Below are 15,447 nucleotides of genomic sequence, written 5' to 3' on the forward strand. Positions count from 1 at the left end.
AGTATGAGTATAGTTGTCCCTTTTATTGAAAATAGCTACCGGATGATCAAGAGGTCATCAATTTAAAAATTGATGAAAAATGCATGAGAAAAAATATTATGTATGCGTTATAAATTTGACCTATTTACGACTCTTTTTAAGAGAGAGAATTGACTATACAACTCGACACAAGTATGAGTTTAGTTGTCCCTTTTATTGAAAATAGCTAACTATTTTTAGCCAATGTGAATCTATAGATTCCTTTTTCTTTTAAAGGAAAGTCATGCGATAGAATAATTTATTAATATTTAGAAATTATAATAATATAGTTAGATACGTACGTACAATTGAGAGGGAATAGAGCAATGACTTTTTAACATAAGCTCCAAATTTGACTAATAATATACATCACTATAAAAAAAAAATAAAGCATCAAACCTAAGGGTACAAAAGAAACAAATAAGAAAAAATAACCTTAGCATGCAAATAGCCTTAAGTTAGCCTGTGAATTTTGTCAATCTGATAGGTCTAAGATATAGCGTTATGAATCCCCAAAGGTAGAAAAATCAAAGATTACCCACCTACAACAAAAAAAAGAAGAAAGAAAGAACCCCGAGATGGATGTGATAGAAGAAAGGAGGGGACCGAAGTGATTGTGACAAAAGGAAAGAACATTGACGATGATATGGCAGTAAAAGAAAGATGACAATGCCTAAAGCAACATTGAACTGGCGAAGAAGGAATCGAAGGAAGGAGGGGTCAAAACCGACAACGCCGAGAAATGAAAGGACAATGGTGGCAAAATGGTTTGTATAGAAAGATGCACATATCCAACAAAGATACTAGCAAGGATGGCAAGCTGGGATGATGACAAAGAAGGGAAGAGAGATGAGAAGAAAAGAGAGAGGAGAGAGAGAGAGTATTGGAGGGAAAAACATCTCCTCTCTCACTAGCCACTAGGTGAGGAGAGAGGGAGAGGAGACAAGTTGCCGCCTATGGCAGCGACGAGGAGTCGAGGAGGCTCTTAAGAGGGGAGAAAAGAGTCTAAACTATTGCTATTCACTCTCCTCTTTCTTGGATTTTTTTTTCACTAGTTATTAAATTTATAAATATTCAATAAGAGTTCCACTTAGTATGATGGTAGACCCAACTCTATCACCAAAGTACTTACGGACTTTGAGATATAGAATTAAGAGAATAAGATTTTTTATCATATCTTTACTCTAAAATTTAGAGAATAAATAATAAAAATAATAAAAGTATCCCACAGCAGTTTCCCCAACAATTTAAACTAAAAGCTCAGATAGTCTCGGAAAGTTATTTTCTCTCTCCTCGTTAACTTGGTAATTATGATGCTTTCGATTACTAAACTTTAAAATAATAAATATGATAATAAATAATATGTAAATGATATAAGGAAATAGGATAAAGAATTTGATATGAATTACAATAACTAAGAGGTTTTCTAAATTAAGAAAATAGCCAAACTCTAAATTTAAAGAATTTAAAAAAGCTTAAGACACTAAAATGCCTCTTTTAAAATTTTATACTTAATTAAATAATTTCATATCAAATTGTTAATTTACTGTCGATAATTGGATTTCAATTACTTAATAAGGATCCCGAGTTCCTTGTCACAGTGGGCAGCAAACTCTAACTAAAGTTTTTTCTAGTTGGGATACTTGTCATCACATGATTGGCTGCCACTTTCTTTTAACATGCATGTTTTGGCCCAATGAGAAGCTAAAAAAAGTCTATTGTAGCAAATTCCTACATCCAGCTCTGCGGATGATCTCCTCTCATGAACACTTTCAAACACTATGGACAAGTGGCATTAATTCCTAACGATATAAACTAAATGAAAGCAGCAAAATTCGGATTCCTTTTTTGACTCCGCCTTCCATCCTTCGATTACTTCTTCACGTACCAAAATATGGACAAATCCATCACCCATTTCGATCCAAAACACCATTCCAGTTACCCACTCCGACCTCTTCAACGAACTATATATTGCTATCATTCCCATAAAAATCCCACTTTTGTTTCGCAAACAGTGCAAATCCCATCGACCCAACTGCCCATTTGCTGATTTGAATCGTTTCAGATATGGCTGGGAACGAATGGATCAATGGATACTTGGAGGCCATTCTAGATAGCGGCACGGCGATCGCCGACGAGCAGAAGCAGCAGCTCGATCTCGGGGAGAGGGGGCATTTCAATCCGACCAAGTATTTTGTCGAGGAGGTGGTGATGACGGTTGACGAGAGCGACCTCTATCGAACGTGGATCAAGGTGGTCGCGACGAGGAACTCACGGGAGAGGAGCACTAGGCTTGAGAACATGTGCTGGAGGATTTGGCACCTCACTCGCAAGAAGAAGCAGGTTGGTTTATTCTGGATTAATATAGTTTATTTTCTCATATTATCTGCATCACGATTTGATCTTCTGGGTATTGTTTATAAATTATCATCACACGTCGGTATTTCAAGAGATTGTGATATTACTTGTCATTGTTTAGATTTATATCTTTTTCTTGTGTGTTACGTTTCTTCATATTGATTGAAGCCATAGTTATCCTGCAATGTTAAAGTTTACACATTTAAAATTGAAAAAAAATCGTGTTGACAAATGAGCAGTTGGAACTAGAAGATGCTCAAAGGATGGTGAACCGTAGGTGGGAACGAGAGCAGGGAAGGCGGGATGCGACGGAGGACATGTCGGAAGACTTGTCGGAGGGAGAGAAGGGAGACATGCTTGGAGAATTGGTGCAGATGCCGCGGAAGAGCTTCCAGAGGAACTTCTCCGATCTCCAAGCAGATCAAGCCTGGTCTGATGATAACAAGGGAAAGAAGCTCTACATTGTTCTTATCAGGCAAATGATGCTGCTCTTTTCTCTCAATAAAAATTGAATGCAATCAAGAATAGATCTTTTTGGAAAAATTATATATAACGCCATGCTTGTAACATAATTGTAGTTCACACCCTACAATTTTACTATTTATAAATCCAACCTTATGATTTAACAAATATGTGTAAAAAAATATTCTGAGTTAGATTTGAACTAACATCCTAAGAATATTCCATTAAATAGAGATATTTTATTTCTAAAATGACTAAAATACCCTTATTTCTAAAATTACTTAAATGCCCTTATTTTTAAAATGACTTAAATGCCCTTATTTCTAAAATGACTTAAATTCCCTTATTTCCAAAATAACTTAGATGCCTGTGTCTAAAATGACTTAAATACCCTTAGTATGACTTAGTTGAGGGTACTTTCATAATTTTTTTAGTATAATTAACTTAGCTCAGATATTTAATTAAGTTTAACTAATCGATCTAACGACAGAGTGTTTTCTGCACATATACGCTAAATCATAGAGTTGGATTTGTAAATAATAAAAATATAGGGTGTAAACCATAATTTCATTAAATGATAGGGTGTTAGATGCAAATTTTCTTAGATGATTTCAATGAAAAGCTGCTGATATGAGAACAGAAATTTGATTTCTTCTTTGCTTTATTTAATGAGGTAAGTATATGATCATAGGACCTACGGTAAGGCATGCAATTTGCTATATGAACTATCTTTACGTTTAAGTACTACTTAGTGTAAACAAAAACTTATCCTCTAGCTCTTTTACTTGTAAGCTTGAGGATATATGAATTGCTACTATGATTATCGATTTGCTTGCTAATAAACAGTTAAGTAGAAAAACATTAGATCTGAGATGTGCTTTTTCATCTTATTGTCCAGCCTTCATGGTCTTGTTCGTGGAGAAAACATGGAGCTTGGCCGTGATTCAGATACTGGGGGTCAGGTAATTATCCTGATCTAACTCTTTCTGTACATGTAACACAATCAACGAAGCAATAGGACATGAATTATGGATTAATAAACAGGTGAAATACGTCGTGGAACTTTCTCGGGCATTAGCCATGATGCCAGGAGTGTACAGGGTCGATCTGTTCACACGTCAGATATCGTCTTCCGACATCGACTGGAGCTACGGAGAGCCGACGGAGATGTTAACCTCAGGTTCAAATGAAGCAGATAGAGAAGAAGTAGTTGGTGAAAGCGCAGGAGCTTATATCATACGTATACCCTGTGGGCCAAGGGACAAATACTTTCGCAAGGAGATGCTGTGGCCTTACATCCAAGAATTCGTCGATGGAGCTCTAGCTCACATCCTTAACATGTCAAGAGTTTTAGGAGAACAGATCGGCGAGGGTTGTCCAGTTTGGCCTTATGTCATCCATGGACACTACGCAGATGCAGGAGATGCTGCTGCTCTTCTTTCTGGTGCTCTGAATGTCCCTATGGTTCTCACAGGCCATTCCTTAGGGAGGAACAAATTGGAACAGCTTCTTAAGCAAGGTCGCCAGTCTAAGGAAGACATTGACGCCACGTATAAGATCATGAGGCGTATCGAGGCGGAGGAGCTGTCTCTGGATGCTGCTGAGCTTATAATTACAAGCACACAGCAGGAGATTGTAGAGCAATGGGGATTGTATGATGGTTTTGATGTCAAGCTTGAGAGGGTCTTGCGAGCACGGAACCGGAGGGGGGTCAACTGCCATGGCCGTTATATGCCAAGGATGGCGGTGAGTTTGAATTTGCTAAAACTACTAATAATTTTGCTTCTTTCATGTATGAGAATGGAGGTTTTTTATCTTTTAATGCATGCCAATGTTGCACTCAGTTTTGTACCGTAATTTTTGATGTATAACTATTGAGTATCGATGGCCAGGAATTAGGCACAAAGGTTTCTCTCTGTACATCTTAATCTAGCTATGAAATTTGCAGGTTATTCCTCCTGGTATGGATTTTAGCAGTGTCGTTGTCCAGGACGAGACGATGGATATGGATGGAGAAACAACTACTGATGGTATTTCTCCAAAGGCAGTTTCCCCCATATGTTCTGATGTAAGAAACTTCTGAAATCACTGTCTCTGATCCCTTGTTTTAAATTTAATGACTCTCTCTAACACAATGAGTCATTCCTGCAGGTGATGAGATTTTTCACTAATCCTCACAAGCCAATGATCTTGGCCTTATCAAGACCAGACCCCAAGAAGAACATCACCACCCTTCTGAAGGCATTCGGAGAATGCCGCCCACTAAGAGAGCTAGCAAATCTTGTAATAAATTGCTCTTCATCTAGTAGGTAACGATTCTTTGGGAGAAGTATTCAGTAGCTTAATATGCTTTTACTTCTGGCAGACACTGATCATGGGGAACAGAGACAACATCGATGAAATGTCTTCTGGAAATGCGAATGTTCTCACGATGGTTCTAAAGCTTATCGATAAGTATGATCTCTATGGATTTGTGGCCTACCCAAAGCATCATAAGCAGTCTGATGTTCCAGATATATACAGGCTTGCAGCTAAAACAAAGGTCTAATAAACTCTTGCTTCTTCTTCAAACTTTTATTGTAAATTGTTCATGTTCTTGATAAGCAACTAACATTTCACCTAATTTCCTCATTTCTGGCAGGGAGTCTTCATAAATCCAGCTCTAGTTGAACCTTTTGGTCTTACTTTGATAGAGGTTCAATTTCTTACAACAAATCCCTACTCACATAACTATTACCCTTATCAAGAAACTAACTTACTAGTTTGATAACATCATAGGCAGCTGCACACGGCTTACCAACTGTAGCTACCAAGAATGGAGGACCAGTTGACATTCATAGGGTACCATCACTTGACCTGTTAGTATGATTAAAATCAAGACAAGCTTTTCTCATGGCTAGATAGTTTTCCTTACTTTTCGACATTGTTTCAATATTTCAGGCTCTGAACAATGGACTGCTTGTAGATCCGCATGACCAAAACGCCATAGCTGATGCGCTGCTGAACCTACTCGGAGACAAGAACTTATGGAGTGATTGCAGGAAAAACGGGTGGCGAAACATACATCTCTTCTCTTGGCCAGAGCACTGCAGGACATATCTTACTAAGGTAGCTGCATGCAGAATGAGGCACCCTCAGTGGCAGATGGACAATGTGATGGATGATGACATGGTCGCTGAGGAGTCACTTGGAGACTCGCTAAAGGATGTGCAGGAATCGTCCCTCAGGTTATCGATTGATGGAGAGAAGAATCCTCTAGCAAAGGGTGATACCCAGGTACATGATCAAGTGGAGCACATTATGCACAAGATCAAGAGACAAGTGCCAGAAGCGCGAGATGCAGCTAATAGCAGCAAAGTCACTGAGAGTTCATCGAGCTCTTCTAACAAGTACCCGATTCTTAGAAAGCGACGACGATTGTTTGTCATAGCTCTTGACTGCTACAATGATCAGGGAGATCCTGAAGTGACTTGGCTGCAGGTTATACAAGAGACCTTTAAAGCCGTAAGATCAGACTCTCAGATATCGAATGTCTCAGGATTTGCGCTCTCGACAGCCATGCCGGTGTCTGAGACCTTAGAACTATTGAAATCTGGAAATATCCAGGCCAAAGATTTTGATGTTATGATCTGTAGCAGTGGCGGTGAGATGTACTACCCGGTTAGTTATCAGGGCTCTGAAGAGGATGTCTGTCTAGATTCCGACTATGCCAAACACATCGAGTATAGATGGGGTCATGATGGTGTGAGAAGGACAATAACAAAATTAATGAAGTATCAAGAAGGTCAAGGTGAACATCATTCAGAGAATTCTTCAAGAGTGGTTGAGGAAGATATGACATCAAACAATGAACATTGTGTCTCATTTTTGGTTAAAGATCAAACCGAGGTAATACTTCCACATAAGTATTTTCTCCAGTAAAAGCTCATGTTTAAGAAGTTTTCTCTCTGACATCAACTTCAGGCAATGCCAGTAGACAATCTAAGGCAGAAGCTTAGAATGCGTGGACTTCGCTGCCATCTGATGTATTGCAGGAATTCAACAAGGCTACAAGTCATACCTCTTTTAGCATCTAGGTCTCAGGCACTCAGGTATGGAAAAAATTCATTGTAAATTTTCATTTCAATCTCTGGTTTATGATTCAATATCAGAATACTAGGTTATTCTCCTGAAAGATAGCATTGATAATATTCAGTCATCTAACAGATATTTGTACTTGACTATTCATGCTCGCGAGAAACTGAAAACACATCGAGGAAAAAGAGCACTACAATAACTGCAATGTATCGATTTGCTTCTTCTATCCTAGACATGTAAAATGGTGTCATCTTATTCTTTGCTTTCCATCAGCATATTATGAGTAGCTTATCGGCTAACAAACATGATTAAAATAAAACTTCAACCATAGCTTGCTTTTTACCAGCTTTTGTTGCTCTCTATAAATAGGTAGATGTTAATTCCCCCAGCAGAAAATTGATACAATCAACTGACAGTTTTATTTTACTGAATTAAGGTACTTGTTTGTTCGTTGGGGTCTAAGTTTAGCAAACATTTATCTGATTGCTGGAGAAAAGGGAGATACAGATTATGAAGAACTCTTATCAGGATTCCACAAGAAGATAATCTTAAAAGGCGTCGTTGAAAAAGGTTCAGAGGATTTACTTAGGACATCAGGTAGCTACAAGAAGGAAGATACCTTTCCTGCAGACAGCCCCTTCATTGTCTACACTGGCAATGGATTTGATTCAGAAGAGATCATGAATGCAATCCAAGAGGCGAGCAAGGCTTCGTATGCGAAATGATCAACCGATCAAGTGATCTATATGTATATCCAAGTAACTCTTCGTTCTCGGACTTTTCCAGTTTTGCCTTATTAATTCTTTCCCTACTAATCGTGATTGAAAGAAACATTTTATTGCATGAGATCCCTTTCGCTGCATCTAATAAAGACTAGCCTATATTTGCCTGATATTAGTTCTGTGCACCTGACTTCCTCAGAAGTGCTAGTAAGGAAGAGTATAATGTTGTTCTAGTAGCCTTTAAGTTACCAAGTAGCTAATGGAATGTAATTAAAGGCCTTGCAAAGTGGTAATGACTAATGATATTTGGGGCCATGATTGCCTTTTGCCATTTCATTAATTTTCTCTTGTCATCCTTCGTTTCTGGATGTACAGAGATTATGTCTTTTGCAAGTGATACATCACATTATATAAACCTAATCATGGTTTCCTTTCATGAAGAAATTTAATGTGAAGTTGCAGGGTTACTCCTCATGCTAATAATTAAGATAATATATTCGCCCAATTGACACTCTAAAATAGAGACAATGTTCTTAAAAGAGCAGGGAAAGAATTACTATCCACTTTTCAGGGCTAACAGTTTTTAAATTCACCTACATTTGACAGAAACATTTTCTTTCCCATTTGAAGTTTAATTCTAATTCTGATAGGAATACCATTTGAATTACTATCCACAATATGGTTTCTTCACCTGTTTAAAGCAGAAGTAAAGCAGATATCTACATTTTAATCTCCAAGAATAAGAAGAAAGAACATGAAGCCAGCTATTTGAGCTCCCTCTCTTACCATGTCGTTGATGCCAATCACCAGATTCCATGATGTTCCTCATGCAAGGCATATGTGTCTGATCTGAATCATAATCCTAGAAAGTGTCTCACCAACCCTGAAATGCTTCCCCCATCCTTCAGCAAGAACTGATATTCACCTTCAGCTACCGGCAGATTGCTGTAGCAAGATCAGTCTAGAGTGCTCCAGCCAGAACAGCAATCTTTCCTCTGAGAGATATCGATAAAGCATTCAGTATTAAACAATGAAAAAATATTTTGTTTTATTCAAGGAAAAAGAAAATATGCAATTGCATAATAGTTTAGTACCAGATAAATTTTAATCAACTGAACAGCCTTCATAAGGAAGTATTAAAGTAGCCTCTGGTAATATCCACTACCAATGTGAAACCAAATACAGAGAATCTGGAGGGGGAATACTTGTGTTTTAGAACATCACACTAAACATAAAGAAAATATCAATAAAGAAACATCTTTTTTACTGCTTTCTATTAGTGTAGAGCTCATCAAGAAAATAAAATCCTTCCATCTGTTAAGTTACAGTATTTGTCAAAATCAAGCTTCCAGTTGCATTTTGGTCCAAAAATTTGGTTTCTACTAAGTTGACCACTACTGCTATGTCGCATCCCGCATCAATATTTAAATCCGGCAAGCTTTATACTTAAAAGGAAAATAAACGAGCACCTCAAGACCATTGTATCTCCTTCATGAAGCTGCTTCCACCTGCTCTACCACCGGAGCTTGCCATGTTCGAGGATTAGAGAGGTTCGTCTGATCATTTCAAGAGCTAGAAACATACATCTTTACCAGTAATCTTGACAGGAGCAGATTCCATCTTTGAAATGGTGGAATCGTTTCACATCTCTCACTATAATCTCTCGGTTCACAATTCTCGAGATGTACTTGGTTGCCTCGTGACAGTCCCCACAGACCCTTAGGTTCTTTATAATCACAATTCTTGTCCCTGGGCTGGTGTTCAACAACCCAAAGGCAATGGCCAACCTTTCACTGTGGCTGCACAGCATTCGTTCCTTCACCTCCTCCTCAAGGTCATGGAATACAAATTCTGTTTTAGGAACATAACCCATTTTCCTCATCTCACAATCCAGCTTCACAAGCATGTCGGCAATCTTTTCATACTGGGGATGGCTCTTATCCTCCATTAAGAATGCATGAAGCTTACCATGCACTTCCACCAAACTATAGCCAGGAACCTTCCTCATACCAATGTTTTTCATTACTTTTCTTACATCCACTACTTTGTCCCAGTTCTTTGCTGCTGCATAGACATTAGAGACCAATGCATGTATCCCTAGGTCATCTGGATTCAACTCAAGAACCTTTCCCGCAACATACTGTCCAAGCTCCAACTTCTTGTGATTATGGCAACCAGAAAGGAGAGCAACCCAAACTGCAATCCCTGGCTCAACCTCCATCGACTTAATTAGTTCATGGGCTTCTTCGACATGACCTGCACGTGCAAAAAGATCAACCATACAAACATAGTGCCTCTCACTTGGCTTGATCCCAAATTTTCTAACCATAAGATCAAACCAGTGTCGCCCTTCTTCAACGAGACCAGAATGACTGAAAGCTGATAAAAGAGAAGCAAATGTGGCATGATCAGGTCTCATTTCAGTTCCATTCATTTCTTCGAAAAGAGCAAGAGCTTCCCCGCCACGACCATGAGCACCATAACTAGCAATCATCGCATTCCAAGAGATCAAATCTCTTGAATTAATCCTATCAAATAGGGCACGAGCACTTGAAAGGGAACCACACTTGGAATACATATCAATAACTGCAGTACCTGAGATACGATCAAATTCAAGCCTCCTTTCAATGAAACCATGTATTGATTTACCCAATTTCAGAAATCCAATCTGAGAGCAAGCTAAGATAGCACTAACAAGTGCAACCAAATCAGGTTGCACCCCAAAATTCTGCATCTTGATCAACATCCATAAAGCATTGCTTGCATACCCATTTTGAGCATAGCCAGAAATCAAGGCACTCCATGTCACGACATTCTTATTAGACATCCTCTCAAAGACAATAAGGGCAACATCCAAGAACCCATTCTTGGCGTACATGTCGACAAGGCTAGTCTTGACTACAACATCCATTTCCACCCAATGCCGCAAAACATACCCATGAACCGAACGCCCCATCCCCACATCCCCCATCCCCGCACATGCCTGTATCAATCCGACCATCACAACTCCGTCCCCCTCCACTCCTTCCAACTGCATTTTCCTATAAACCCCAATGGCCTCTAATGGCTTCCCGGCACTCAAAAACCCCGTGATCATCGTTGTCCAAGAAACAAGGTCCCTTATTGGCATTTCATCAAACATCTCCGCCGCATCATCCATCTTCCCACATTTCGCATACAAATTGAGCACCGACGAGCAAACGAAGACATCACGACCATACCCAACTTGTAAAGCATGGTTCTTGATCTTCTCCCCTGCTTCGAGGTCCGAAGAATGAGCGCAAGCTCTCAAGGCCACCGTGAAGGTAGAGCTATCGGGTCGTGCAGGGCCACCGGAAGCTGTAAGGAGGCGGTAGAGGCGGAGAACATGGGCCGGGGAGTTGCACTTGGAGTGGGCAATGATGAGGGCATTCCAAGCGGAGATGTTTGGGTTGTCTGACGTCCGGAACACGGATTCCGCGGCGGCGATGTCGTTTAAGCGAGCGTAGGCGGCGATCAGGCGGCCAGGGGAGTTGGGGTGGGAGAGGGATCCGTTTAAGAGCATGAGGGCATGGATTTGGGATAGGGCTTGAGGAGATCTGCATGTGGAGAGAAGGTGTTTGATAGATGTCTTGTGGAGTGCAGTGAGCATTCGGGTGTTTGGGTTTAAGCAAATCTATGTGGTTAAAAAGAAGGGCAAAACCGCGAATTTATCTTATATGTAGGGTGTTATTTATAAATATATGTAAAAAAAGGTTTGTGATTATTTACAAAAAGCCCCCTTTTTCATACTATTAAGTTTCGGAGCAAAGCTTCTCGAAGAAAATAGAAGCCCTGAAGGTGCTTGAAGGAAATCCTAGGAAGAGATGGCGGAGAAGTTGGCACCCGAAAAGCGACATAGCTTCGTCCACAACGGTAACTCTCAGATCCTTTGTGCCCCTGTTTAATTTATACGGTTTCGGATCTCCAAATCTCTGACCGACTTCGATCTCTTCTCTCGATTGGGAATTTGTTCGAATTCGTAGGTCAGAAGGTATTTGAATGGGATCAGACCTTGGAGGAAGTCAACTTCTACATCGATCTCCCACCCAATGTTCCCACCAAACTCTTCAACTGTAAGATCCAATCCAAGCACATCGAAGTTGGCATCAAAGGCAACCCCCCTTATCTCAACGTCGGTAATCCTGATCCCTTTCTTGGAGTCTCTTTGTGTTTCCGTGTTTGGTTATTGAATTGTTCATCTTATTATTCTCAAATTCATTTTGCTTCCTCAGCATGAGCTTGCGTCCCCTGTGAAGACCGATTCATCGTTCTGGACTCTTGGTAATGCTTCTTCTTCTGGTTTATGAAGCTTGAGCTTCGGGATTAATGTGGAATTTTTGATATCTTACGGACGGTAGGACATAACCAAAAGAAATAGATATTTGGATTTTGGGAGCGTTTATAGGTATCAAATTGTATCTTATAGTGATAAGTTTGGTACTCATGATATCTATTTGAGAACGTTAAAATAAGCTGGGTGAGTTGCATTTATGGTGAACATATTTGGTAAGATCTTTGCATGCATCTTTGTAAGAAAAAAACTGGGAGAAGTATTGGAATTTGATCTTGTTGTTGCATTTCATTGAGTCTTTTCATGACTTTTTTCTAAGGAATGTTATCAATAGATAAACATTAAACTATGCTATGATAGATAAAAGAAGATATATAATTGGTTATTGTGGGACATCAAATGTGGATCTGAGATGATAAGATCAAACTTTTCATGAGTTTCAAACCCAAACAGTCTTTAGGTTTATGTTGTTATTTCAGGATATTCAGATGATTTCTTGTTAAATTATTATCTTCATGAAATAGATCTGTTAGACTAGATTTTATTTATATTTTGTCACGGAACTACAGAGATTGTTGCCATCATACTGTAGATAGAGAAGTAAACAAAAGTTTGAAATCCTTGAGGGTCCAGCCCAGCTTGCTACTTTTGTCTTTCCTGTTTGTATGATAAACAGATTTGATTTATATTGGTAAAGAAAAATAGGCATGGCATGTTGAATTCCACTTTGGTGGTTTAATGCCCCAATGATATCACAGGCATGAAGTTGGATTATTGCTATTTAAGGGCATTATGATGATCAAACAAGTGAACAACACTACAACAGACTATAGATACATCTCAATTTAGCCATTATGCTCTAGTTCTTTTCACATATAACAAAATTTTAAATAACCAAAAGAAATCAGAAAAAATTAATAAAGTTGGTGATTATTCAAGGTAGTTTGTGTAGATCAACCGTTTATCTCATATGATTCAAAAAATATGATAAAAAATAACCAGTGAAATTGCTAATTTTTCAAACATTGAAAGGAAGATCATGTAGGTAACTAGGTATCTCTTATTGATTCATCTTATGTGAAAGAAGCGCAGCAGATTGAATATGTCTTACATATTTTTTTAGTAGTTTGGGTTTCATTCCCCTCCTGTGCTGTCATTATTACTGGCGGTATCTGAGATTTTCTTTTCTCAAGCATCACAGAGGATGGGATAATGCATGTTACACTTCAGAAAAGAGATAAAGGGAATACTTGGTCATCTCCAATTCTTGGCCAGGGTGTTTTGGATCCTTATGCAACAGATCTTGAACAGAAGCGTCTTATGCTTCAAAGGTTCCAAGAAGAGGTGTGGTCTACTTCTCTACTAAACATTATTAGTTATGACCTCCGCGTGTAGCTCATCAATTTACATCATGATTATATTTCTTTTGCATTAACAACCAGTCCTGCATTTATCCAATAAACTGGTATAAGGGATGCAATCTTTTGTTTACCATGTCTTCAGAAGTTGAATTATTATATATGTCAAATAGAGTAAAGTGATTTTAGCAGGCTCTTGTCTCAAGTTCTTTGCATGGAAAATTTTTACTCATTCATGTTCCGGATGAACAAGCTCCCTTTTAAGCTGAAAAATTATGATATCAAATCAAATAAATTGATAATGTCATTGCCTTTTCTTTTTGTGTACTTCTGAGTTCTGAATACTGAATACTTCTGATGCATTTTAAATTTTACTAAGAGATAAGTATACTTCTGAACACTTTTGGATGCACCAAATGAGATTTGAAAATGAGCTTTGCATGAAAAGAAGCATGACAACATCCTTTAGGAATTTGAAGTATTTTATTATTTATTTTCCTATCAATCAAGTTGTGTCGAGATTTTTTCTATTAACTAAGTTATTAAATATAGTAGTAGTTTAGCCCATTGATGGAATGCTAAGCTAAATTTTTGTGGGAACTTCCTCCAAACTTGGGATAGTTAAATCTTTTGGGATGCTTAAATGGGTAAATTTGCTCTCCATGTTTACTCCTTGAAGTGTAGCTCTAAATGAAGTGCATTGTATGATATGGAATGTACCTATTATCCAATTAAATGTCATTTCACTGTGGGAGGTGATTCCAAGGGTAGCATATATTTAGTAACAAGGATTCAAGATGTAATGGTTCATAAGAATCTCACGCTTAGTCCAATATTGATAATGAATAATGAATAATGGTTTCAATGGCTGATTTTGAATTTGCAGTTGCTAGAAGTTGGTAAATTTGTGAGAGGACAAGCTTTTACCGGACCATGGGAGGTTGAGAAAATTCCTATCAAACTTAAACCCTGTGACCACGAAAATCATTAAATTTACAGATTGTTTGTTTATGTTATTTCATTCTAGAAGACTAGATCTTTTTCTTCTATTACTATATCATCTCGAGCGCAACTTCTTTTATTTTTATCGAGTCTTAGGACATTTTCTTTCACGGGCCATTTGGCAACTATCCTATTTGTTTTATTTTTCAAAGCTTTTTTTCCCCCTCGCCTTCTTGTGACGACAATTTTCATTTTATTTGCAGAACCCAGGTTTTGACTTCTCCCAGGCGCAATTTACTGGAACCTGCCCAGATCCCCGGACCTTCATGGGAGGGATACGTTCTGATTAACAATTCCAGATTGCCTCCCTTCAAATGCTTATAAAAAGCTCATACCTTGCATATTAGCTTATTGCCCCATCTCTGGTATGGCTTCTATAACTTGTATATTAGTGTTATGTGGAAAGAATGTAGCATCTTACATGTAGAACTACTGGGGTTTTTTATGACTGCCAAAAACTTTGTTATGAATATAAATACTATTAATTATTTGATGTATTGTGACAACGTTCTTCTACCATCATCAGAATTTTATTTTATATTTTTTCAATCTCAAAATTCTGTTGATAGTCATAGCAATTTGCTAATGCTTGTTTAACATGCAAATGAAGAACTGACAATAACCAAAGAAAATCCGGTGGAAAGAAATGTTTTAAGTACTTTATACACTTCTTTTTGGATTAATTAAGAATCGAGCCTTATCCTTCGAACTGTGGACTCCGTCTTTGAATCATTTGTGATTAATCTACTTATGTTTTTGTTAACCAACCATTTGGCCGAAGAATAGATAAGAAAAATAGTTAAATTAAATAGAGATAAACGAGACCAGGCTCTAATATATAACATAAAAGTGTTCCTCAAGCATTAAAAGAAGAAATAATTCTTGAATCTATCTAAGAGGAGAAGAAATAGTCGACATCTAGATTCTAGAAGAACATCTTCTAAAAAGATCTCAGAGTTTGAGGATTCTGACACTGGATAAAGACTAAAGAAGTAAATAGAGACTTATGATGTTCTCCTCTCTAGATTACCCGCTCCCCCGGTATGGAGAAATTTCTACAATAAATATATAGCAACCGAGAGAGAATAAAAATAAAATAATATCACCAAACCTCATAATAATTAAAAAGAACTAACTA

General features: G+C 38.1%; 3 protein-coding genes across 4 annotated transcripts; 2 read left to right on the plus strand and 1 right to left on the minus strand.

Annotated features, from left to right (window-relative positions):
- Positions 1-2,085: 2,085 nt before the first annotated feature.
- On the plus strand, positions 2,086-7,640 carry LOC140802141 (probable sucrose-phosphate synthase 2). The gene is made up of 12 exons (XM_073157579.1): positions 2,086-2,361; positions 2,616-2,851; positions 3,737-3,800; positions 3,883-4,584; positions 4,787-4,906; positions 4,990-5,121; positions 5,204-5,380; positions 5,480-5,533; positions 5,617-5,679; positions 5,779-6,726; positions 6,802-6,929; positions 7,352-7,640. The coding sequence occupies exons 1-12, from the start codon at positions 2,086-2,088 to the stop codon at positions 7,638-7,640; spliced, it is 3,189 nt and encodes a 1,062-aa protein (XP_073013680.1).
- A 627-nt stretch (positions 7,641-8,267) lies between these two features.
- Positions 8,268-11,272, minus strand: LOC140801588 (putative pentatricopeptide repeat-containing protein At3g25060, mitochondrial). Of its 2 annotated transcripts, XM_073156763.1 has the most exons (3): positions 9,107-11,272; positions 8,732-8,827; positions 8,268-8,632 (listed from the first exon to the last, which is right to left on the minus strand). In XM_073156763.1, the coding sequence occupies exon 1, from the start codon at positions 11,266-11,268 to the stop codon at positions 9,226-9,228; it is 2,043 nt and encodes a 680-aa protein (XP_073012864.1). In that variant the 5' UTR covers positions 11,269-11,272; the 3' UTR covers positions 8,268-8,632; positions 8,732-8,827; positions 9,107-9,225. The 2 variants fall into 2 exon arrangements, with proteins under 2 accessions (XP_073012864.1, XP_073012863.1); XM_073156762.1 differs by lacking the exon at positions 8,732-8,827.
- A 137-nt stretch (positions 11,273-11,409) lies between these two features.
- On the plus strand, positions 11,410-14,828 carry LOC140802434 (uncharacterized). The gene is made up of 5 exons (XM_073157965.1): positions 11,410-11,531; positions 11,642-11,790; positions 11,891-11,939; positions 13,151-13,293; positions 14,513-14,828. The coding sequence occupies exons 1-5, from the start codon at positions 11,483-11,485 to the stop codon at positions 14,597-14,599; spliced, it is 477 nt and encodes a 158-aa protein (XP_073014066.1). The 5' UTR covers positions 11,410-11,482; the 3' UTR covers positions 14,600-14,828.
- The last annotated feature ends 619 nt before the right edge of the window (positions 14,829-15,447 follow it).

Source organism: Typha latifolia, chromosome 15 (assembly GCF_019914945.1).
Source record: "Typha latifolia isolate L0001 chromosome 15, TyphaL0001v2, whole genome shotgun sequence".
Taxonomy (NCBI): domain Eukaryota; kingdom Viridiplantae; phylum Streptophyta; class Magnoliopsida; order Poales; family Typhaceae; genus Typha; species Typha latifolia.